The sequence below is a fragment of the Euprymna scolopes genome, chromosome 6, assembly GCF_053919585.1.
Source record: "Euprymna scolopes isolate OS-2025 chromosome 6, ASM5391958v1, whole genome shotgun sequence".
NCBI classification, from domain to species: Eukaryota; Metazoa; Mollusca; class Cephalopoda; order Sepiida; family Sepiolidae; genus Euprymna; species Euprymna scolopes.
The window spans coordinates 95,170,931-95,197,832 of record NC_136487.1 but is presented as its reverse complement, the minus strand read 5'-3'; the positions used below and the strand labels follow the sequence as shown (position 1 = coordinate 95,197,832).

Sequence of the window (26,902 nt, the reverse complement as noted above, 5' to 3'; positions counted from 1 at the left end):
GGCTGACTACAATATGGTTGTGTTCAAGTCTAAAGTAAATAAGTTCTTGATGAGCCGTTCCATATAAGTTATTAAATTTACCAAATTTTCATTACTAATGATTACTATATTGACCAATTTCTACTGTACACTCTTTAACCCTTATCCTTGAGTGGCCTCTGGGCCTTGATAATGTGGTGATGCCTTTATAAAAAAAAAAAAAAAAAATCTATGGTATGAACTGCATTTGATTGCATATGAGGTTGCTTACAACGTTGTCGTTTTGAAATCTAATGCCAACAGCGAAGCAGTCGAGCGGTAATGTGTTCCAGACTGGAAATCCATGCAAAGAAACACTGCCCATGGAAATTTCATCTGACTCTCGAAACATGTAGAGAGAAAAAAAAAAGATTGTTCTTGCTGAGAATGCCTTACAAGAAGGATCTAAGAGTAATAGACTAGCAATGTTTCTTTTGTCAGTAAGTGTTTGTAGAAAAGGGACTACTCCACAATATATAAAAGTCGAATTAGCATGTGTAGTTCGACTTAATGTGTAAGTTCCACGTATGCGCAAATATACATTTAAACGTTTTATAACGTTGTTTCTAATGTTTTGATGTGCATATGGTCTTATATATATATATATATATATATATATATATATATATATATATATATATATATATATAAAGTGAACGTATCTGTGTGTTTGTCTGTGTACATTTCCCTGCGCAATAACTCTATCAATTTTTAGTCTACAGACTCGAAATTTGATATACAGGGTACGGAGATTTGAGAAAATCGATGTGATTGGTTTTTGGCCAGAAATTTGGCGATTAAGGGGTTAAATTTCAACGATTTGACCTTTGAGAACTCTACCAAACTCCTCCGGCAATTTTGGGTCTACACACTTGAAATTTTAGATATAGTTTCCTTGGATATGGATCTAACTTAATAACTTGATTTGAGCCCAAAACAATAAATTTTAAGGGGTAATAATAGGGGTCAAAGTTTAAAAAAATTGACCTCTGCGGTCTCTTCCAAATTACTCAGACAATTTCTGGTCTAAATATTTGAAATTTTTCATAAAGGGTATTCAGAAATAGGGCAAGCTTTTTCATCAGTTTGGGTCGAAAATTGTTAGTTACCAATATATAAATGTATGTATGTATGTCTGTTTGCATGTCTGCCTTAAACGTTCAATAGAGGCGACGGATTTTACCAAGATCAGTATCGTTTTAAAGTTCGACCTTTCATACGACAAATATCGAAAAATTGGCTGAAAACATTAATATCTTCCCCTTTAACTAGGTACTTTTCTACAGGGGGGGGGTAAATTTTTTCGCCGATATTTTTTAAAGTTATCCTCTCCTTTAGATTGTCTAGCCTTAATTTTAAAAAATGTCGCTTCCGGTTTGGCGGTGGCCATAACAGCATCAACGTTAGGTTTTACCTCGTTCTTTTTCTCCTTTGCGGTACGGGTTCGAGCTTGCCTTCCTACTACCACTTTTTTTTTTTTTTGCTCAACATACACATCAAAACACCCGGGCAACGCCAGGCTTAAATGCTAGTATATATATATATATATATATATATATATATATATATATATATATATATATATATATATATATATACTCGGGTTTTTTTTTATTCAAAAGTAATGGACTAGTGAATTCAACGAGGTTGTTAGATAGTGCTCAATAAAAAGAGCTGATAATACTTGTTTATTGTTATATAAACATGTTTACATCCCGCTGCTACACACAGCCACTTGTTTCAATCAAACAACAGATATCATCAGGCAGCGACTTGACTATTCAAATGTTCAATGAATAATCTTATTAGATTAGATAGATTATTCATTGAACATTTGAATAGTCAAGTCGCTGCCTGATGATATCTGTTGTTTGATTGAAACAAGTGGCTGTTTGTAGCAGCAGGATGTAAACATGTTTATATAACAATAATATATATATATATATATATATATATATATATATATATATATTAGCGGGCCGCCCAGTATTGCCCAGTTGTAAAATTCGTATAAATATTATATTCTGATTAATGCAGATTTCGTATTTATTATTATATTATATTGAACCCAATATATAGTAATGATTTAAATAGTTTTAAAAAAATAATTTGTGCGTCACTACCGAGAATCGAAACCAAAATGTTTTGCTTACAATTTATTTTTTCCTTTGACGTTAATGCCTGAGCTAGGAAGACATGTTTGCTGAAAGATTAAAAATTAAAACATGAACCAATAACTATTACGTTACACATGCATATTCGTAATGTCATCGTTCAACATTCACGTGGCAAATTCCATTTTTTTTTTTTACTTTTCACCGATTTGGCAGCGTTTTTCTCCGGATAAAAAACGAATACATAGCTTCGCATGTGTTCGATTTCTTTATATATTACGTTTCATGTCTGTAGGCCAAAAACTGACAGAGGAGTTTGGTAGGTAAAATATTTTAAAATAAATATATATGCACACACATAAATATATAGAGAAAGAAGTTTGTGTTTACTATAATCTTTTTACGCAAATATTACACAAGTATAAATCATGTAGATTATCTGCATGAATATAATCACACGTAATAGTTAACTAAAGATGATCATTCCATAAGAAAACCGAAAAAACTAATAAAAAATTCATTAAAATGAATGTTTAAAAGAATATGCAAATAAGCTAGATCTTTTGCAGATGAATCCACGACCCATATATAAAAAAAAGTTGTATTTTCTTTTTAAATGAATAGTAAGTCTTTTTTTTTCTTGGTCTTCAGGTTAATATCAAAGTGTAATAAATAAATATATATATATATATATATATATATATATATATATATATATATATATATATATATATAAGAGAGAGAGAGAGAGAGAGAAAGTACTAATAACAGTAGGGAGTGATAAGTAGTATAATGGATTTATCCGAATAAAACAGACTGTTTAATTAAAAATATATCCATTCTGAGTGGGTAGAGTCTCCTTGCTGCTTTGGTTGCTTGGAGACCTGATAGATAAAATACTACTCAAGAATCTGTTCAGAATCAGATCGACAGTTGCAGGGCCAGGAACTGGCCTAGTACCTGTCAGACTAACAAGGTATACCGTCTGGGTGTCACCCAGGAGGTCCACTTTCCCAGGTCTGCCACCCGGCTTTCGAATGAGTTAAGGTTATTACTTGCTTCCTGAGGCGCCCGGCGGAGGAATGCTGACAGGGATGCTCAGGCAATTTGTGTTAGGCAAGAGTGCCCCTCCTTGACGCCCCACTTTCCCGACTTTGTGTCACATAATGCTGAGGTTGACAGCATTAAAATATCCATTTTTAATGGGTATTTTAATGCTGAGGTTGACAGCATTAAAATATCCATTTTTAATGGGTAAAATCTCTTTGATGCTTCAGCTGCTTGGGGATCGGGTATGCAAATTACCAATCAAGAATTCGTTCTGAACAATCGGTTTTCGGGTGAGGTAAGTTTATTGCTTGCTGCCTGATGCACCTCGACTGGCGAATGCCGACAGGGATGGTCGGGTAATTCTTGCTAGGCAAGAGTGCCTCTTCTTTATAGAAGCTTGCTTGACGCCCCACTTTCCCGATCTTGTTGATCGCTGAGGTGGGCAATGTTTAAATATTTATCCATTTTGAATTTGGAGACAAGGACGAATGTCATAGGTAGGGAAGACATTTTTTTTAATAACATAAATCCGCACAGTGGAAAATTGTTATTTAAATGTAACTTTAGGGCATTTATGCAACACAAATACAACAGGAACACAATGAACTAGTTAATATTTGTAGCATAGCCCTTCTGCAATTTGACAGCCTGCAATCTTTTGGGAATTCCTTGAATTAGACTGCAGCAATACTCCGGAGAAAGGGCATCCCACTTTTCTTTAATTTTTGTCCAAAGTTCTTCCAAATTTGAAATTTTATTATTGTGTAGCTGTTGTTTGATGTAATGCCATACGTTTTTGATAGGATTGAGGTCTGGATATTGTGCAGGCCAATCCGAACACGGAATATCATGCTCTTCCAGGAACCTCTTGACATTGCCAGCTGTGTGAATGGGAGCATTATCCTGCATGAAGATGGAATTATCATCCAAATTCCGACCAAAGTAGGGGAGAAAATGCTCATTCAACATATTAATGCACTTAACCTCCACCACTTTGCAGCGTTGAAACTAAGCACCTAGGATTAAATTATTCATCTCACCTCCGACGAACGTACTGCCTACCATCACTGCCTAGCCTATTGAACTTGCTTTCGTCGCTAAAAAGCACTTTTGACATATATGAAGAGTCATGATTCATTGCATCTGACGAAGTCTAGACGGCGCTGTCTGTTCTCTATAGAAATCATTGGCTTGTGTCTTGCAATATATCCTCGCAAATTAAATTCCTTTGGTCTGTTCTTGACAGGAGAAGGAGAGCACTTTTTAACAAGATTAAACTGCTGCTGGATTTGGGGAGCCGTTTCAAATCTGTTTCTTAGGCTGCGGATCTTGAGAGCATTGTTTTCCTTGTTAGAAGTAACTCTAGTACGACCAGATTTAGGGGCCTCGCGAACACTGTCGGTGTTTTCGTGCTTTTGCACAGTCTTTCGCACCATTTTCTCATCACATTTCAATCTGCGGCCGATTTCTCGATTGGATAAGCCACAAAGGTGGAGATTAATGAGTTACTGACAATCACTAAGATAAACTTATGGGCAATAATTTAAACTGTTTTTAAGCGATTTTTTTGCTGCGGACTTTCCTTTTGCCTCCTCAACTTGAAGTTATTTTTTTTTTAAATTGACATGAACACTAGAATATTTCAATTAAAAGTCAAATATGAATAGGTAAAATTATACAGGAATAAAAGGCGAATCAAATGAGGTATGGTTTGTTTAAACAGTTACATTAAATTTTGCTTAAATTTGCAGTTTTTGAAAGTGCGAACTTTCTTTTTGCCGGCACTGTATATTTCAAAGTTAACATTCGCTTTTAATAACGGTTTGTGTTTCGGCTGAGGTCAAGCGAGGAATATAATCAACACATAATACATTTGGTATTCGACCATTCTTCGTTCGGTTGACATGTTGTAACTACCGCCATGGTGGCCGTAAGGCTTATTTGACAACGAACTTGATTTAAACGTTAAGCTGATAGCTTACTGTTTTTTGGGGGTGTGGGGAGCACATTTTGTTTAGCCTTTGAGTTTCCTTAAAGACATTTTTTATTTTCTAGAATTAATGTTGTATATCCTTTTATTTTTACAAATAAATATTTTTTTCAAGGTCTTTGATAATTGAAGAAGACTAAAAGAAAATGAAGTCAATATTTTATGTCGTCAATATTTTCAACGGAAATCAGTCAATATATAGCCCCCCCCCCCCAAGAAAATATCAAAAGTAACAAGAAATCACTTTTTCCATAGCTACCAACGTAATAGATGTACTGAGACTAAAGCTGCATTTAGGACTGCTAGCAACCACTGTAAAAGAGTAATAAAAAATGCAAGAAAGCTATATGCTCAGTCCGTTAAATCCAAAGTAGCTGAGCAGCGGATTGGTTCCCACTAGTTTTGGTAAACAGCAAATAAGATCCTGAACAGAAGCGTGCGTTCTATCCCAACCATTATCAATGGACCTGAGGTCATCTCGTCAGCATCAGACAAGGCCAAACTATTTGCCAAGAACTTTGCAGCTAATTCTACTCTATGCGACGAAGGCCATCAACTCCTCGTATTTCCTCATATAATAGACAGCACGCTATGCAACATATAAATACCTGTGCGTAAGGTCGCCAAGCTAATCAAGAATCTTGATTCCAGCAACTGGCCCTGACGGCATTCCAATTATAGTGTTGAAAAAGCTCCAACCAGAACTTGCCCCCATACTTACAAAACTGTTTAAGCGTTGCCTTAAGAAGTGCTTCCCAACACCCTGGAAAACCTCATCAGTATGCGCTGTATTTAAGAATTCAGGTGATAAGTCATCTCCTTCTCGGTACAGACCAATAAGTCTCCTGAGTGTCATAAGTAAGTTGCTGGAATCCATATTAAATAAAGTAGTCAACCACCTCAGCAGAAATAACATTCTTAGTGACATGCAATATGGTTTCCGTTCTGACAGCTCTACAGCAGATGTGCTAACGGTTATATCTCATAGGATTAGTGAACCTATCGACAAAGGCTTCCTTTCTCGGGCAATTGCTCTTGACATATCAAAGGCCTTCGATAAGGTGTGACATAAAGGCCTACTTCACAAGATTTCCACCTACAGTATAACTGGAAATGTTTTCTCGATTATTAAATCATTTCTCTCTGGTAGGCTCAAAAGAGTAGTGGTTGATATGCAGAAATCAGAGGCCCACAGTATTAATCCTGGGCCCAACTCTCTTCCTGATCGCCATCAATGATCTCCCAAATCACATACTTAAATCATCCGTTGACATCTATAATGATGACATGACCATCTATGACAACACATCAAAGGATGTAAATGACAAAGTTCTCTCTGATTCTGTCTTCTCTGATCTTGATCGCATGGTACAGTGAGGGAAGAGGTGGCTGGTTACTTTTAATGCATCTAAAACCAAGCTCCTATCTTTACATCATCCACGCTCTGATCCCCATCTGGTATCAATTGAAATGGATAGCTCTCGTCTTGGGGAGGCTCCATGCTTTGACAAGCTTCTTGGATTGACCTTTACTCCTGATCTGAAATGGAACACGTACATCAAATCTGTTGTCAAAGTCGCTGGAAAAATGGTAGGATCCTTCTACCGCTCCAGAAGATATCTCGCTGCTGATGCAATTCTCTATCTATATAAAAGTCAAGTACGTCCAAGAATGGAGTACTGCTGCCACATCTCGGTAGAAGCTGGTAAAAACAGCCTATCCTGCCTTGACAGAGTACAAAATAGACTTCGTGGCTTAGTGAGGAATGCCCCTTTCTCTTCCCTGCAACTTTTCTCTCACAGAAGAGACGTTGCGAGCCTATCTTTGTTTTATCATTATTTCCATGGCAAGTGCTCGTCTGAACTCAATCTTTGTCCCCCCCTCGTCAATCTTTCACGAAAAACACCCGTCTAGCTGAAACCACTGACTGTAATTTTCCCCACTCTTTATCTGTGCCTAAATCAAAACGTAGATTCCATGAACAAAGCTTCTTTCTTAGAACTGCACGCCTGTGGAACTCTCTTCCGTTTGCTTGCTTCCAACCTGACTACAGCTTGGATGTTTTCAAGTCCAACATAAACAAATTCTTGATAAACCGCCCCCTTAAGTAAGAGACTTTATCAAATCTCCATTACTAACGATTACTACGATATTATCCCATTGATTACTTTGCACGCCATAACCCTTATCCTCGAGTTGCTCCTGGTCTTGATAAGTGATGACTACCATGTAATAAAAAAAACTGAATGAAAACATGAAATTAAATCTGCAATTCGAATTTGATAGAATTCGAATTCTAATTATGTGATTTATGGACAAAATGGTAGAAGTTTGAAGAAATAAATGCCTACAAGTAAAATTTGAAACGCCTCACCTTAGCGAGAAAGCCTATGTTAACCCATGCTTTCTCTTTAGCCCATAAGCCCATAACGTTGATTTCGTAACGGTGATTGTCGATTGATTCGTGTGGAATCTCTAAGAATATCGGCTCTTTCGTTTGATTGTAAGACGTATTCACTTTGAATATTTCGCTGTGCAGTCGTTCTTGATTACCCAGGTTTGGAGCGTAAACTAATCTTTTGCCTGGAGAAACGATATCACATGTGATAGAGTCCTTCTTGTTCAGCAGACGCTCGGGAACCGTCAGCTTGCCGCCCATGGCCAGATCAAATATACCACCTACCTTGCCAGGGGTAACAGTCACGGCGTGTCTGGAAACGAAAAAATACACATTAGAAACAGGCATAAAAAACGATCTTCATGAGATATATAGGTACAATTTCATAAAAAAAAACAACAATGGCGACGTCTTCGGCATAACTAAATTGAAAAGATTAGCTCCCAAATATTTACGTATTTTTAATGCCGAAAGAAAAATACGAAAGTTTATTGAAGGAAATAAAATAAACTTATTTTTTTGACAAAATTTATTTGCGCTACATATTTCTTTAATAAAATTCAGGGTTTTTTTTATCGGAACAAATCATTAGAAAACATACTCGATTATTTAGAAGCTAAACTCTTCAATATGTAAATATATATGAAATGGCAAATAAAGTAAATACTCAAGAATTCACTTACTTTCATTCCCTTTGAATTATTCTCAGTTATTTTAGCGCCGAAGTGCTAAAAGTTTGTATGATAATTTTCAAAGTTAATTAATATATTTAAACTGATCCGAACAATTTTTCACTTTTTTTTTCAAACGCCGGCATGGTATCGTCGTTGTCTAGAGATGTTATCTCTGAAAAATTTATATTTTATTGTATTTTTTCTGGATTTTCTGGAGTGAAAAATATAGATAAAAATCTGTTTCTATTAAAACCTCGGATAAAATACGTACAGGAAGATCGTTTTAAAATTCATCAAATTATAAAAAATAAAAATATATGTACATTTTTATTTAACCCCTTCAAATAAAATTCTATCTTTTCAGATGATTATGCGTGAACAAACTGAAAAAGAATAAAAATAATTGTTATTGCAGAATTAAGAGTGGTTCAGTTGCACTTGCACATATAATGTAGCGTGATATGATTTCCTATTTCCAGGCCTTTCTAACTTTTAAGACAGTTAACAAATTTCTTTACCACTAACACTTAGTTTGAACAACAAAGTCATATAACAACTTGTAATGACTTTATTTTTTGTGTCACCACCCAGAATAAGGGTTTGTACTAGGAAGGTGTGTTTTGTATAACTTATTGAAATGACAAAGTTTGATAATTAACATGAACAAGATTTTAAAACAATCAAAATTGACTAAATCCTTATAATGTAGTCAAGTTATATGTGCAACATAATATTACATTTATACGTACAACATAATATTAAATTTATATGTGAAACATATTAAATTTATACGTGCAACATAATATTTAATTTATACGTGCAACATAATATTAAATTTATACGTGCAACATAATATTAAATTTATATGTGCAAGATAATATTTAATTTATAGGTGCAACATAAAATTTAATTTATACGTGCAAGATAATATTTAATTTATATGTGCAACATAATATTTAATTTATATGTGCAACATAATATTAAATTTATATGTGCAACATAATATTAAATTTATACGTGCAACATAATATTTAATTTATATGTGCAACATAATATTTTATTTATATGTGCAACATATTAAATTTATACGTGCTACGTAATATTAAATTTATACGTGCAACACATAAAATTTACACGTGCAAATAATATTAAATTTATACGTGCAACATAATATTAAATTTATATGTGCAACATAATATTTAATTTATACGTGCAACATAATATTTAATTTATACGTGCAACATAATATTAAATTTATATGTGCAATACAATGCTAAATTTATACGTGCAACATAATATTAAATTTATACGTTCAACGTAATATTAAATTTATACGTTCAACGTAATATTAAATTTATATGTGCAACATAATATTAAATTTATACGTGCAATACAATGCTAAATTTATACGTGCAATGTAATATTATATATATATGTGCGACATAATATTAAATTTATACGTTCACCGAAATATTAAATTTATACGTACAATACAATGCTGCATTTATACGTGTTAGGTAATATTAAATTTATATGTGCAACATAATATAAAATTTATACGTGCAACGTAATATTAAATTTATACGTGCAACATAATATTAAATTTATACGTGCAACGTAATATTAAATTTATATGTGCAACGTAATATTTAATTTATATGTGCAACATAATATTAAATCTATACGTGCAACATAATATTAAATGTATACGTGCATCATATGAAATTTATACGTGCAACATAATATTAAATTTATACGTGCAACGTAATATTAAATTTATACGTGCAACATAGTATAAAATTTTTATGTGTAACATAATATTAAATTTATAGGTGCAATACAATGCTAAATTTATACGTGCAACGTAATATTAAATTAATACGTGCAACATAATATTAAAATTATATGTGCAACATAATATTAAATTTATACGTGCAACATAATATTAAATTTATATGTGCAAGGTAATATTAAATTCATACGTACAATACAATGCTAAATTTATATGTGCAACGTAATATTAAATTTATATGTGCAACGTAATATTAAATTTATATGTGCAACATAATATTAAATTTATACGTGCAATGTAATATTTAATTCATATGTGCAACATAATATTAAAATTATATGTGCAACATAATATTAAATTTATACGTGCAACATAATATTAAATTTATATGTGCAACGTAATATTAAATTTATACGTACAATACAATGCTAAATTTATATGTGCAACGTAATATTAAATTTATATGTGCAACATAATATTAAATTTATACGTGCAATGTAATATTTAATTTATATGTGCAACATAATATTAAATTTATACGTGCAACATAATATTAAATTTATACGTGCAACATAATATTAAATTTATACGTGCAACATAATATTAAATTTATATGTGCAACATAATATTAAATTTATATGTGCAACATAATATTAAATTTATACATGCAACGTAATATTAAATTTATATGTGCAACATAATATTAAATTTATACGTTCAACGTAATACTAAATTTATACATACAACGTAATATTAAATTTATATGTGCAACATAATATTAAATTTATATGTGCAACGTAATATTAAATTTATACGTACAACATAATATTATATTTATATGTGCAATGTAATATTAAATTTATACATGCAATACAATGCTAAATTTATACGTGTAACGTAATATTAAATTTATACGTGCAACATAATATTAAATTTATACGTGTAACGTAATATTAAATTTATACGTGCAACATAATATTAAATTTATACGTGCAACATAATATTAAATTTATACGTGCAATATAATATTAAATTTATACGTGCAATGTAATATTAAATTTATACGTGCAACATAATATTAAATTTATACGTGCAACGTAATATTAAATTTATACGTGCAACATAATATTAAATTTATACGTGCAACGTAATATTAAATTTATACGTGCAACATAATATTAAATTTATATGTGCAACATAATGCTAAATTTATACGTGCAACATAATGTTTGATTCATACGTGCAACGTAATATTAAATTTATACGTGCAACGTAATATTAAATTTATACGTTCAACGTAATATTTAATTAATACCTGTAACGTAATATTCAATTTATACGTGCAACATAATATTTAATTTATACCTGCAACGTAATATTAAATTTATACGTGCAACATAATATTTAATTTATATGTGCAACATAAAATTAAATTTATACGTGCAGCATAATATTAAATTTATATGTGCAGCATAATATTTAATTCATATGTGCAGCATAATATTTAATTTATACGTGCAACATAATATTTTATTTATATGTGCAACATTTTAAATTTATACGTGCAACATAATATTAAATTTATGCGTTCAACATAATATTTAATTTATACGTGCAACACAATGCTAAACTTGTATGCGCCACACAGCGCTAAATTTATAAGTGCAACTCACCACATTCCAAATTCCACAATAATATATTTTTCTTTTTTAGTTTATTCACATTTATTCGTCTGAAAACGCAGAATCTTATTTGAAGTGGTTAATTTTAAATGTAGATATAGAAAAATTCATTTTACGTTAATTTTATATGCGAAACTGATTTGTTGTTTTATTTTATTTTTACCACTAAGTTTATCAGACCGTTTAAATGAATTGTTTGAAAAATAAAAAATTAAATTTTATTGTCTAATGGATTAATATAGGTCGCAGAGTTCTAATGATAAATTTATTTATTTCACAATAAAAATTATAATAATAAATTGGTGGGAGAAAGGAAAACAGGATGCGATAACTTGTTCAAAATTTTCAGCATAATAACTTAAAAGTAGGGATAGCTAAAGGTCATACTTTACAAATTTACCGTTGTTGTTGTTGTTGTTATTGTTGTTGTTGTTGTCGTCGTCGTTGTTGTTGTTAGTAGTAGTAGTATTTTTCTGTATTATATTTTTCTTTTAATGGTTAAAAAATCAATAAATATATAAATGCATATTATTGCTAAAACAAAATATCTTTATCTTCTCTTATCTATCTTCTATCTATCTATCTTCTATCTATCTTCTCTCTATCTTTCTTCTCTTCTTCTTTCTTTCTTCTATTCTTCTTCTATCTATCTATTCTATCTTCTTTCTTCTTCTATCTATCTTCTATCTATCTTCTATCTATCTTCTATCTATCTTCTATCTATCTTCTATCCATCTTCTATCTATCTTTTATCTATCTTCTATCTATCTTTCTTCTCTTCTTCTTTCTTTCTTCTATTCTTCTTCTATCTTCTTCTATCTATCTTTTTTTTTATTATTATATTTTCACCCCAAACAAAGCACATTGCCACTTTGGTGTAGGGGGCTACTATCAGGGGAAACATCTACTGGGGTACTATGTAGGGATTAGGGCAGCGAAATGTTGGTTCACGTTGCACTTGAACTTATGCATGTCAGTAGAGTTGGGGAAGCAGTGACCTGGAATGGAATTCCAAAGTCTAGCAGTTCATGCGAAGAAACTACTGGAGTAGAAAGATCTTTTACATCAAGGGATCTCTACAGTCTGGGGGTGGGATTTTGCAGCTTGTGGGGTCTGTCGAGGGTGTTCACGTCGTGGGGGCACAAGTGCTTGCAGTTCTTCAGAGCATTCACCATTATAATACTTGTAGAACAGGCAGAGGGATGCAACGTTTCGACGATGGGACAGAGGCTGAAGCTTAGATGCCAGTTTAGGGCCTATCAGATTTGCGACTCTCTTTTGAACCCTGTCAAGGAGCGAGAGACTAGTAGCCGATGCACCGGCCCAAATATGACAGCAATACTCCATACATGGGCGAATAGTGGCCTTATAGAGGTACAGGATACTTTCGGGTGTTAGAAGTTTTCTAGCACGGTAGAGAGAGCCCATCTTCCTCGCAGCGGCCCTGGCAATGCCCTCGATGTAATTGTTCCAACTCATGTTTCCGGTGAACGTTAGGCCAAGGAGCTTGAGAGACGTACTCTCAGATAAAGAATCGTTGGCCATTGCTATAGGTGGTAGAGAAGGTTTCTTGTAATTATTGAATGAAACCAGTTTTGTCTTGGCGGCATTGAACCTTACCATCCATTTTTGTCCCCATTCCACTACTGATTGGAGGTCATCCTCTAGTGTTTCTGCCATTACTTTAGATATATGTTCATTTGTTTTCCTGTCGTGCCTGCTATAGTGTGGTGTCATCAGCATATATACCCATCTCAGAGGCAATTTTGTCGGGGAGGTCATTTATGAATATCAGGAACAGCAGAGGTCCAAGGATAGATCCCTGGGGCACTCCCGCATTTATATCATATTGTTTAGATGTACGACCGTGGAGGACAACCTGGATTTTTCTCTTATCTAAGAAGGATTTAATTATGTTAAGTATTCTACCAGTGATACCGTAAGATCTAATCTTCCTGAGGAGACCCTCATGCCATACCCTGTCAAAAGCCTTAGATATATCTAGAGCTACCGCTCTGCCCTCTCCCGCTTTGTCCAGTGAATGGTATATGCGTTCAGAGATTACAGTGAAGATGTCTGCCGTGGAACGGGCTTGTCTAAATCCATATTGTTGGTCGGTCAGAAGTTTAAACTATTCTATCTTCTTTCTTCTTCTATCTATCTTCTATCTATCTACCTATCTATCTATCTATCTATCTATATAAATAAAATGAATTCATCTCCCCCTGAGTTTGACCTTAATAGGATTAAAAACTAAGACTTTTCATGCAAATGTAATATGCACAAACTCCAGCAGATTATCTGAGGTGTGATATAGGCCTATTACCTCTACACTTGCTCGATAAGCGTACATTCCTATATTTTTCTGGTGAGAGTTCACTGCAAATATCGTTTAGAATCAATGGAAGTTGTAAAATATATTCTCTCTATTCAATTCCTCCTTTCCCCTCTACCCATTTACACCGCTGCTTGATCATTCACGAGGAACTGCTACGAACGCACACCGATTTCGGCTTCAGTAGGTCCTTACAAAACCTGAAATGCTTCCTATTGGGGGAAATGCACCACGCTTACTTTTACGTTATAAAATAACCTTCTCCTTCAATACATTTACACACTACGAAAAATAATTAAAAACGGATTCTTTCCATTTTTTTGTTTCTTCCCATAAACATACATTACATCATTTCCGGTTTATTTCCTTTCGTTTCGTTTAGCTTCGTTCCCCGTTTGTTTTTTGTGTTTACATCTTTCCGATTTTTGAAGACGTTATTTTTTCTTTTTTATACACACTTAAATATTACTTTTTTTCTCACATTAATTATACCATCGTGATTATTGCATTGCAAAATGTAAAATATCTAATTTACACGTAATTCGATTACGACCATTTCATTTTATGAGTGATTAAAATTATTTACCGCCGAGGGCCAAAATTACTCGATTACAAAATGTAAACAATGAATTTCTACATGACACTCTAAATGTACGGAGGACAGGGGGATGCATCATATTACTTATTCAACGTCTGTTCCTCTTTACAGTAAAAAAAAAACAATTTCTACATTTCCTCTCTTTTTTATACAGAAAAATAGAATATATCATTTGCATTCCATTCCGTTTCGTTTCCTTCCGTTTCGTTCCGTTCGATGTCCTTTTTCCCTGTTTCCATTTTTCAGATTTCTTTTACAAGTTTAACATCGTTACTCCCCCCCCAAAAAAAGACCGTGTTTCCATTTTACAGATTTCTTTTCCAAGTTTAACATCGGTATTTTGGTTGGGGGGGGGGGTTCAACAGTTATATATTTTTTCGGTCCAAATATTTACAGCATCGTGATTACCGCATTTCACATTGTAAAATATAAAACTTACTAATATCGGGAGGGGATCTTTCTTAATTCTTCTGGACTTACAACTAACAATTTACTAATTCTTCTTATACGAGGGGCGTGCAATAAGTAATGCCCCTGACCCACTTCCAGTTGTCTGATCTAGCTGAAATCTTGCATGTACAGTGATTTATATCTCTACGGGTTATGTGGTAAATTACAGCTCTGAACTAATTGTGGTTTCTGTTTTACAAGTGTTTGAACTGAGTCAGGTGTGAAATGAGTCAGGTGTGAAAAGTCGTCACTAAACTGTATAAGTACCCAATGTTTCTACGGAAACCGAAATGTTGGAAAGTTAAAAAGCTCTCCGAAAATGACGTCAGTTAGTTGGAAGGAGGAGCAAAGTACTATTTTTCTCCAACCGTGCATCCGTATATTTCGATCGTGAATGCTTGTGTAATTTTTACCATTTTTTAATTTAATTGTTTTTCTGTGTTCCTGCTTTTAAATTAATTTTTTATCAAGATTATATAAAAAGTATGTCACGGCGAAAGTTTCACGTTCATTCAAGCAAGGAAAATATTAGAATCTTACATAAAAATCACGCGAAACATTTAATATAAAAAAAGTAGAAATAATTTTTTGCAATTATAATTTTTTGTGTGAAAATATTACATTAACAATGCTTAATTCAATAATACTAACGGTAATTCGAACAAATTCATTTTTCTTCGAGTTATATCGAATTAATTAATACGAACTTTAAGGGCTTTTTTTCGTAATGTTCCTGAAAAATTATGCTTTATTTTCATAAAAAAGCAAAAATAAATTCATTCATTTTTTTTAAATAAAACTATAACTTTATTGGTGTTTTTTCTTTTCTTTCTTTTTTTTGGGGGGGGGACAAAATAATACATTTCAGATAAAAAATAAATTATATTCCGTGATCATTATTTGATAAATACTGAAAATTTCATTAAAATTGGTTAATTTCCTGATTTGCGGTGATTTTTTTAAAGAGAGAGAGAGAGAGAGAGAGAGAGAGAGAGAGAGAGAGAGAGAGAGATCCAATAAAGTATTGAATTATTAAATAATAGGAGACTAATATTTATTTACTAGTAAATATTACCTTACATTTAACAGAACACTGGCCACTCTAATTTGTTTTTTAGGGGTAATCGATGTCGCTGACAGACAATTTGATAATCAAATCCGTCGCAAATTTATCGTTTGCGTGGTATTAATTCCTGGAACTTGATGCTATTTTGTGCCATCTCACCTCTTTCGTTAATAGCTCACAGTAGGGTTTTCTTACATGATCCGCTCGCGCGCGTACACGCATAGTAAAGTGACTTATCACACCGCCAAGAAATCTTTAGCGGACATTTGAAATAACAAGAAATTTTTCAAAAAAGAAATGTGATTCATTTTTTTTAATGATTTTTAATTTTTAATTAATTTTTATTAAAAGTTAATTTATTAAGTTTTCACGAGTGGTGTACTAAAACATATTTTTATGTTTTTAGTTCTTTTTTATTGTGGGGTATTCAATTAATACACTTAACGGGTGCTTATGCAGTATAATTAACCGTTTGAGCGTGGGGGCGGGGGCGGTGGGTTGTGGCTGTTAAGTGTTATAATTGAATACTCCCAATAAAAACGAACGAAAAACATAAAAATATGTTTTTGTAAACCACTCGTGAGAACTTAATTTTTTAGATGAATTAAAAAACATTAAAGACTACGTAGCAACACAAAAAAATGAAACACATTTTTTTTAATTTCTTATTTCAAATGTCCGCTAAAGATTCCTTCACGATGTGACAAGTCATGTTACTACGCGCGAACGCATCACGTAAGAAAACACTAACGCGCGCTCAGCCGTAGCGTTAAAAAAAGTGGTGAAATGGCGCAAAATAGTTCCAAGTTCCAGGGGTTCATACCATGCAAACGGTAAATTTGCGACATGTTTGATTATCAGATTCGTTGTCAACGACCTCGAATACTTCTAAAAAAACAAATTAGATTGGTCGGTGTTCTATTGTAGCGTAAGGTAATATTTACTTATTTATCAATAGTGTTACAGAAGACCAGAAAATAGCAACATAATACCATCGCTATCGAGCTATTATAGTTTTAAAAAAACGAAATGCATATATAACGTAAACAAACATGGTGGACGGTATGTTTGGAGTGATAATAAATAAAAATGGCGAACTTACTTTGTAGATAACGTAATATTGTGTTCTCTTCTATACGAATCTTTTCTACACTTTACTGGCATTTTGCTTTTGGGGATACGGGAGAGAGGTAAAAACAAACAAGCTTCAAATAGAAGCAAGCAAACTGCTTGGTTCCTGATCTAAGATGGAAGTGCAAAGTTCCTTATTTTGAAGGAGAATTCCTTCTCGACTGGAAAAGCTTTTATCCAGAATCCCCATTTTGGGGATCTGGTTTTCGCCCACATTAAACTAACTTTGTGTCACATCCAAAAATTATAAGGAGACGATAAAACGATTGTTATCAAGAACACACACACACACACACACACACACACACACACACACACACATATATATATATATATATACTTGAGAATATATGATGTCACACAATAATATTTATTTTTTTCAAGAGTTCATACTTTATGACGTCATTCATACTTACTAGTACGAAGATGATTAACAAACGTCAAAAAAATAGAAATTATATATAAACAATCCTTCCTTTGTCAGGGGACTAAAAAGATTGAATGAGTCGAGGCGGGGGGTTCTCTTGTAGCTATTAATAATATAGTATAATAAAGGAGAAATAATGTTATTATAGGATAATAAAGGAGAAAATGGTTCTCTGCTCAATGGCAAAGAAATTTTGTAATCATAGTTGTTTCGTGTCACGGCTTTTGTTGCTATTGTTGTTTTTTTATTAGTAGCTGCACCTGCTGCTTTTGTTGCTGTTATTGGTATTCGGAATATTCTACCAATAAGGTACTGTTTGTTAGGGGAGAAATTTTATGAGATCTTCTCTCTGATTGTTTAACTAGAGAAAAATCGAATACCGTAAGGGGCGAATCATTATAAGTAGTGGTCTGGAAGTTCCTTTTTTAAGTGTTACAATTTGAACGGATAATTTTTGGTAAGAGCCAATTTTAAGGAGACATTTTTAGTGAAAACTTTTTTTTAGAAACCTCAAATGTGTGAAAACGAGAGAAATGTTTTGATGTAATTATAAACGAAATAATGAGTTCCAAAGTATAAATTCACACAAGATATATCATTCAAACACTAGCGTGTTTGAATATAAAGTTAGTTGGCAGTTTTAGTCATTTAGAACTGCTTTAAGGTTTTCCGCTCACTCATTTTTCGACCAAATTTCAAACATAGTTTTCAGCTATATTGTGAAAAAAAAATCAATTTTTGTTCAGTAAAACAAACGTTATGATGAATTTTCTGGTGTTCAAAATCATAAAAATATGTAAAAGATGAGTGACGCTTTTTATGACCCGTTTCCATTGTAACCCCGTCGCTTCAGTGCCTACTGTTGCTACTAATTCACTGCTGAAAGCATGAAAGGAGATAATTGGGGATATTTTATTTAAAGCAGACGAGTGCCGTCCATTGTTATTACATATGTGTTTATAGGGGCAAAAAAATAAGACTGAAATTAAACAATTAACAAGTGAATTTATTGGAAGCCTGGAAAAATCATGGATTGCAATAGAAAAATGCGAGCATGAAAAGTAATTTGGTTACATGGAAAAGTAAAGGACTATTTAAAACTGGAAAAAAGACAAGATATTCTAGTAAAAAATATAATAACTTTATAGTTTAATGTATTGCAACATTCAGAATTTTTAAAATTCAACTTATAAAATTATATAATCAATTCTTAATGCTGAAATATTTTAAGTTATAATTTTATCTCGTCCTTTTCTTTTCCAGTTTTGACAACTAGTCCTTTACTTTTCCATGTTTAAGCTTAACCATATAACTTTTCATGCTCGCATTTTTCTATTATAATTTTAAATATCTTTAAAATAGAAGTTTACATATGAAAACATATTTGTTAATATTTTTAGTCTTTGTAGAACAAGGGGGTTCATTAGTTGAGATATCGAAGAAGTCTGAGTCGATAATTTAAGGGATGCGCATACGATAATGAGAAAAGTTCATGAGATTTTTTATGCATTCAAGATGGATTAAAACGACAATTTTTATCATTTCAAAGAAATATATCTGATTGGTTCAGTATGCTTTTATTTTTTCTTTTATTCAGGCAAGTGAATGCGCAGAAAGACGTGCGCAGAAACTATTTTAAACATTTTTATGTTAGACGCCGAAGCGTAAACTTCGTTAGTTACGCGTACATACACAGATTGAATAAGAGAAAATAAATGAGATAGAGGCGGAGAAAAGTGGGTTGATAAATGTGAAAGGAGAGAATCTAATATTACATAACAAGAGTTTCATAAAGTCCAACCCCTTTTCTTTGTAATAGGGAATGTGGCAACGCGTTAATGTCAAAGATACTCGTTAAAAGTTATGGTGAAAATGTAAGAGGAGCCAACATTAGGATCTGTCGCCCTCCCGTCTCCGCCTCTACGTATAACAAGCAAGGATAGGTGAAGCCCGGACCTGCGCATTGATGAAGTAAAATTAACAAAGTTGCCATTGCTTTGTGTGTTCACGATCAAAATTTCCCCTACATCGTACGTAAGCAGAGTGTGTTGCTGCTCCGAGTCTCAACGGGAACAACCTGTAATCCGGTAATGCTAATACTTACGGCCAACGAGGATAACATCTTCGTGAGCAATATACAGAAAAGATAGCTTCAAGTATTTTTATTGTTTTGTATGAAAAGAGTAACATTTGGAAATGTTTAACGTAATACAATTTATCCTGTGACGCTAATTCTGGCGTCCGAGAAGTTAATCTTATTTTTTGCTAGCGATATTAACTCCGAGGGGTCAATCCCCCGTGGAAAGAGAAAAAGAATACGCCTGATGCTGTTAACGGTTATTGTAAATCAGGAAAATGAAGAGAAAAAACAAAATCATCAGACTTCTTTCAAAACAGTGTATTATATCGAAAGTTTCAGAAAAATAATCATTTAATAAAATATTAGTATATTATTTGATTTGCTGAAATTTCGAATACAACTAAAGATACTGTTCTTAAATCAAAGTGTATCCTAAACAGTATTCTATACACAGGTTTTGTTTTCGGAACTAGACAGATCATTGAAATAGGGGAAAATCTACACCAGATAGGGTTCTATGGCGTTTCAATGGTGTATTTTTATTATTAAAAACGAGTTATGTAAACAGTATTGCAGTCGGTGTAAATCAAACGTTAAAAAAATTGTTATCGTACTAATGTAAGAATCATGAAAGAAATTCTTATTTTTATCGTACGCCTTTTAGCTTTTTTCTGTATTTAATTTTAGACATTGAATAAAATTCACGTCGACGCCTGTTTTCTAGCATTTACGCAAAGAAAAAAAACTAAAAGTAAAAAAATCGCTTAAAATTGCAATTTGATATGAAATGATAATTAAAATTGTAATTTAATATTAAATGAAAATTTTCGACATTAAACGGTAATCTATTACTTGAATTTTTCTTTCACATTTCAAACTAAATTTTTTATGAATACATTTTTTAATAGATATTTTTCTAAAGTTAAATTATTATTGCATGGCATCGTAGTAATCTATATAAATAAAACAGTATATGCATGTTTGTATGTGTCTGTGAAACTATTTAACTGATAAACTCTTAAACTACTGGTCACAAAACACTGAATTAATCAGTAAATAGTAATTATACACCAAGGATGGTTTATAACGCGTAAAATTTTGTTTGGATGGATGAATAACGCGTCAAGTTGAAATGCAAAATGTTCATTTCAACCTCTCGACATACTTCTATTACTTTTGCGCGTGCGCAAATTCAATCATAGCTTGAAGTTGTTTAATTTAAAATCTTTCTTATTTATCTGTCAATAGCTCAAACGGTTGGAGCGCCAAATGTTTTAGTTTCGATTCTAGCTGATTGCACCTAAGTCAGTTTTATATCTTGAAATCAATGCGATATGTTAGGTACAATATAATATTCAATAGAGAATTTATTCTGTAATTATAAATACGAAATCTGCATGAATTAAAATATATTTAAGCGTATTTTACGACCCAGGCAAGACCGGGCGGCTCCTGTTAGGGTATTACACTATAATGTAATAAAACTATAACTGATTATGTTTTGCTGTAAGTCTAAAAGTATTGGGATGTAATATAAATTGTATGTAATGAAAAGTATGACTTCTGAATACAAGGTTTAAATGCAGCAAAATTATCTTCGAATTACACGCGGACACAAAGAAATGATCATTAAATGCATGTACAGTTTTCTTTCTTTTTTTTACGCAATGGCATTCGTGTTTAGCGCTGCGTGTGTTATCCCAATTCATTGTTGTAAGTTTTTCGATGTTTAAAAAATTGTTTCGGATTTTTTAGATAAAGATTGATCATTTGGATTATTCATACTACTATTTTGGAGTGTTATTGGCACAACGTTTCGGTCGATGTAACCTTCGACCATCTTCAAACGAATCTTGTCGAAGTCGAGAATCCTCCTATCGAACTCAGCAATCTGTAACGGATAAATTACTCGGTAAAATTCAGTTGTGACACTTTTCTGAAGTTTGACAGTTCAATTGCTATATGCGGGCGATGCGAAAAACAAAACAATTGTGAATTACTTCAGATTTCTACGCGGTCATGGTTGACACAACAAGAACATGCTTTTCACGTTAAGGGTTTCGTTCAAATTCCGTGCGGATTCCCGAGTTCCATAGGAAGATTCTCAAGGTGCTTATGCACTTATTGTACGCCGCTACTTTTTAATAGTGTTTCAAATTAAATTCAAGCTTCACGATATCTTTTTTATTAAATTGTTAGGGGAAAGTACAGAATAGTTACAAAGCACCCTGCCCTCCCAATGTTAAGAATGGCTTTCTAAATATCATTATGATTTCAGCACGGTACAATAACTGCATCAGTATCAGATTCCCGAATTCAACAAGATACACCTGAAGAGCGGAGGTTACATCGGCCTAAACGTTGTAACAATAATATCCAATAAGTGAATAGTAGTCCGAATAACCCAAATATCCTTCACCAAAAAAATAATGTTTTCCTTCTGTTATTTTTTAATCTATCTGTTCATTTCAATCCAGAAATTCCCAAACGGCAGATTTCAAAGTGAATATTGTATTATGAATGATTATAAATAAAAAAAAACAACAAAAGAAATATCACTTTATAAATTGAATTATGACACATCTTAATAATCTCTGCCAGAAAAATGAAAAATGTACAGAAATAAACATTGAAATGCTGAATGTCTTCCGTAAACGCTTGTGAAACGCAAAGAGATATATTAATAAATCAATGTAACTGCACGAAGTTCATAGTCATCATTTACGTGCGTATGTTTTTACTTTTTGAGCAGAGAATAGTCAAATTGTTAATAAGAAACACTAATTTAATTTATAAAACTCACTATGTCTGTCTCCATATTTTTAAACTCTATGTCTCCCGAAACTAATAGTCGCAGAGCAGCGCTAGAGGCCTCAAATGGTTTGATTTTCTTATGGGCCGTTTTTTATAGGTCTTTAGCCGGTGAAAATAGTTTTTAAGGGATCGAAAATAGGTCAAAATTGAAAAAAAAATCATTATACATTTTGTACATTCATCTTGGTTTATTTTTAATTAGTTCATATGCGTGTTGTGTTGGTACAGTGGTAACGTCACCAGCTTTGAATGCTACAGTTTTGCTTTTGGTTTCGATTCTAGTTGATAGCACCCCAAATACTTTGTTTTTTCCTATTGAAACCACGACTCTATAATGATATATACGAAATTTAGACAAATTAAAATATCATATTTAAGCGTATTTTACGACCGAGCAAAGCCTTCCCCTAGTACATAATAAATGTGTGTATTAAATTGTGTAAATTTTAGTCATATAAATAAAAATTCTTAATGAAAACTTACCCCTTGATTTTGACAGCCATTTTGGGTTTTCTGTTTATGAAAAACACATCGGTTTCAGTTGTTAATCATTTCCGTTAATTATTTAATGAATGTAAACGCTGAATATCTGGAAAAATCTGTCCCCGAAAAAATATCCGATCGGATATCGTGTGAAGTCGAAGAAGCGGATTTGAATTTCAAAATTTTTTAGAATACAAACGGATATTTTCTGTAATTGAATGGCTATTCTGACTTAAATATCGATTTGTCAGATAATCAGTGTTCCTTATATATATATATATATATATATATATATATATATATATATATATATATATTAGATGTATACGTGTGTGTATATATATGTATGTGGGTGGGTGACTTTCGAATTGCGATTGATTACAAATAAGACAACATATATATATATATATATATATATATATATATATATATATATATATATATTAGTATGTATATATTTTCCCTAACCAGGCATAACACCACAGACCACAACAATCATGAAAGCCACGGGCCGGAATCCCTAGACGCGAGTATGCTCTTGCTTGGGCTCTCCAATTTTATACATCTAAAATCAAGTTCCGAACCCCTAGTCACTTGTATGTACGGTGAACCACACCACACACACAGACATTATGCAAACCACTATGAAGAATTTGAAATATAGAGAAAGATATTATTGTGTTCATATTTGTTATAAAATTCTTAAAATAGGAAATGTTCAAATATCATTTTATAATATCCCAAATTGATTTCCTCGCTTATAAAGACGTAACCTATTTAGTTTTGTTAATCATAGATTTCACTGAGATTAATATCGTTTATATTCCATAAATTCAGTTTCAATTGTCCTTCTCAAGTTATTGTAATTATGTTTAAAACATTTTACTTAGTTTTGACGAGCGTTGCTCCGCAACAAAGGACGCCATGTGTCACGTGACTTTCACAATTTATTGAAACGAGAATATTTATTTTTTTTACTTTGGAAAACAACTTCTTACGAAAGAACAAGCCACTATTCGGTCAGAGATCGATTACTTCCGCAGAATACAGTATGAAAATTAATGATTACCAAAACGTTTTACGGAAATTTACGAGACATTGTTGATCGTAGCTATTGTTAGTGGATCGACGACATTCAACGAGAGATTCACGGTTGATAACGCTTCTTTTGCAATTTCTTGTTGTCATCGTCGTCGTCATCGTCGTCGTCGTTTTCTTAGACAAGATGTATTCTGTGGCAGCTTTTCCATTTAATCGACTCAAATTCAAAATAATCACTCTACAAATTTTTACAAGAAGCAAAATATTTTTAATCAAGTATACTTTATTAAACGAAAATAAACATAGCAATCAAACCTTCCTTTCATTACTAATACTACGTAAATTACACTGGGCAACAATTGTTGTATAAGTTTCTACAACTGATTTAGGGTATTTTTGCATTTGCTGAATCAGGAAATAGCATTCGTTTCTCTCCATCAGGTTAGGTTTCTGTGCTAAGTTCATTTGAAAAAAGTAAATCTTGTGGAGAAATCGATTACATTTTTGTGGCATTATTGGCTGAATTTTTGTCAATACAGATCACCCTAAATATGTTTGAAGAGAAAAATGTTTTGCTAAAAAACGTATATTGATTACCTGATCGAAATATCGATTACTGTAAACTGAATAGTGGGCATTGATAATAATAAGTACATGTAAATTGCTCAAGTTTCAGGGTTTGAACTTCCGTTTCTTCGAACTCCTGGAATGATCAGTGGCAGGGGCGGTTCTCTTCAGACTCCAACAGTAATCAGTCATCATGAATGCGTCCCAGCGACCCTGATACCTGGGCTCCATCTCTTTCAGGTCCTGATGGAATCTCTTCCCCTGCTCGTCACTCATTGAACCCAGGTTCTCAGGACACCGGTCCATATATGAAAATAGTAAATCTTGATGCTCATGTTGCAGCCCAGATTTCTGAAAGCAGTTAGCATGTTGCTGATAAGTCTTGCGTAGTTTTTGACTTTGTTGTTGCCAGGAAAGTTCTTCACTGCTAGTATAAATGCATTCCACGCTTTCAGTTCCACATCGTTCATTGAGTTTTCGAACTCTGGAACTCTGGTGAGCTATCGGACCCGAGGACCATCAAAGATGCCAGCTTTCAACTTTTCCATGGTCAATCCGTGAAAAGCCTGGCACAAGTAAATGAAGCAGTCACCATCCTTGTCCAGAGCTTTTATGAACTGTTAGATTAAGCCGAGATCGATGTGCAGAGGTGGGAAGAGTATTCTGTCTCGGTCCACCAGAGGGTTGTTGATGATGTTCATTTCTTTACAAAGCACCAATTCCTCCCTATGCTGAGCACAAATGTTTGGAAGATTTCAATGTTTTATGACTTCAAACTGATCCCTTTTCAACATAATCACCCAGAACTATCGGACTTGAATATTTCTTGTCATTAAAATAATCATTTCCAATCAAAACATGGCATTTTACCTCCACCAACTTCTAAAATGCTCCACATATGCGTAACAACAAACGTCAACAAACGTAAAAAGTGACATATGGCTATAGCTCAAAAACTTGACCTGACTAATGTGATTTTTGGAGTCAGCATATCAGTTTTGTTCTTAATCAGCTGAGAAAATTCAGACAACAAATTTACTGTTGACCAGTTTAAGGAAACGTCGCTAGGAAAGAACTGCCCTATGCATTTGTCACTTATATTCAAATAATATTTAAAATAGATTTTAAGTCAATTTACTGTGCTGTAGGGTTGAGGTCATAATCCGCGTTCAGCCTATGTTAATCTGAGGAGATAAGTAAGTACACACACTTGAACTTCTGCTGTATTTTGAGGCCATAAAATTAAAGGTGGCTTACTCGCTTCTGCTTTAGTTGCCTAATTACTTCCTCTTCTCAATTTCAAAATGGCTGAATGTAGATTACAAACGCTAACACTATTTACGGTTAAGTCAACTGGTTTAAAATGTATTTTAAATATTAAATATTCTAATTTTGTTAACATATATAGGTCACTAATACAAACTAGTTTTGACTAATTTTCCAATGGTATTTTCTGCGAAATAATTAATTTCGGCATTACTAATGATTATCCATTTGTTGTACTATATGTCGACTTAAACAACATTATACTGATGTGACAGAGTTACGTGCCCTTTCCATCTACTCAGTGTGGTGGTGGTGCCATTTTTTATTAGTTTACGGTGTGTTATTCGGTATGCTCGTGAGTAAAATCTCTTCAACTGGTTTCGTACTTCTGTATATATTGGCTAGATGACAGCGGGTTATTTACCAAAAACCGCTGCCCCAAAGGACTATGTATATATCTATATTCCTATAAAGTTGTTTTTATTTGTGTGTGTGTGTGTGTGTGTGTGTGTGTGTGTGTGTATTGATATTCATATAAAAAAACCTTGCAAGACTGTATCTTGTCTATCGTTGTTTGTATGGCAAGTGCTCGTCTAAAGTACAATCGATGGTTTCCCTGCCAAAATTTCACTAATACACTCGTTTAGTTACAACCACTATCAACAATTTCGTCCACTCTTTATCTGGCCTAAATCTAAACGCAGATTTCTTGAATGAAGTTTCTTTCCTAGAACTTTATGCCTGTGGAATTCAGTTTTCGTCTTCAATATATATATATATATATATATATATATATATATATATATATATATATATATATATATATATATATATATATATATGTATGTATATATATATGTATGTATATATATATGTATGTATATATATATGTATGTATATATATATGTATGGATGTATGTATATGT

General features: G+C 32.8%; 1 protein-coding gene across 4 annotated transcripts in view; it reads right to left on the bottom strand.

The window, feature by feature from the left end:
* Positions 1 to 26,902, bottom strand: part of LOC145277810 (uncharacterized) — a 76,285-nt gene that overhangs the window by 15,053 nt on the left and 34,330 nt on the right. Inside the window, exons 1-2 of one of the 4 annotated variants that reach the window (XM_080129693.1) lie at positions 23,103 to 23,365; positions 7,547 to 7,883 (exon numbers count right to left, since the gene is read on the bottom strand). In XM_080129693.1, the coding sequence (XP_079985819.1) occupies positions 7,547 to 7,883; positions 23,103 to 23,122 (357 nt within the window). In that variant the 5' untranslated portion in view covers positions 23,123 to 23,365. Of the gene's footprint in view, positions 1 to 7,546; positions 7,884 to 17,269; positions 17,605 to 23,102; positions 23,366 to 26,902 lie in introns of those variants that run through there. The other 3 variants (XM_080129691.1, XM_080129692.1, XM_080129694.1) reach the window with 3 other exon arrangements.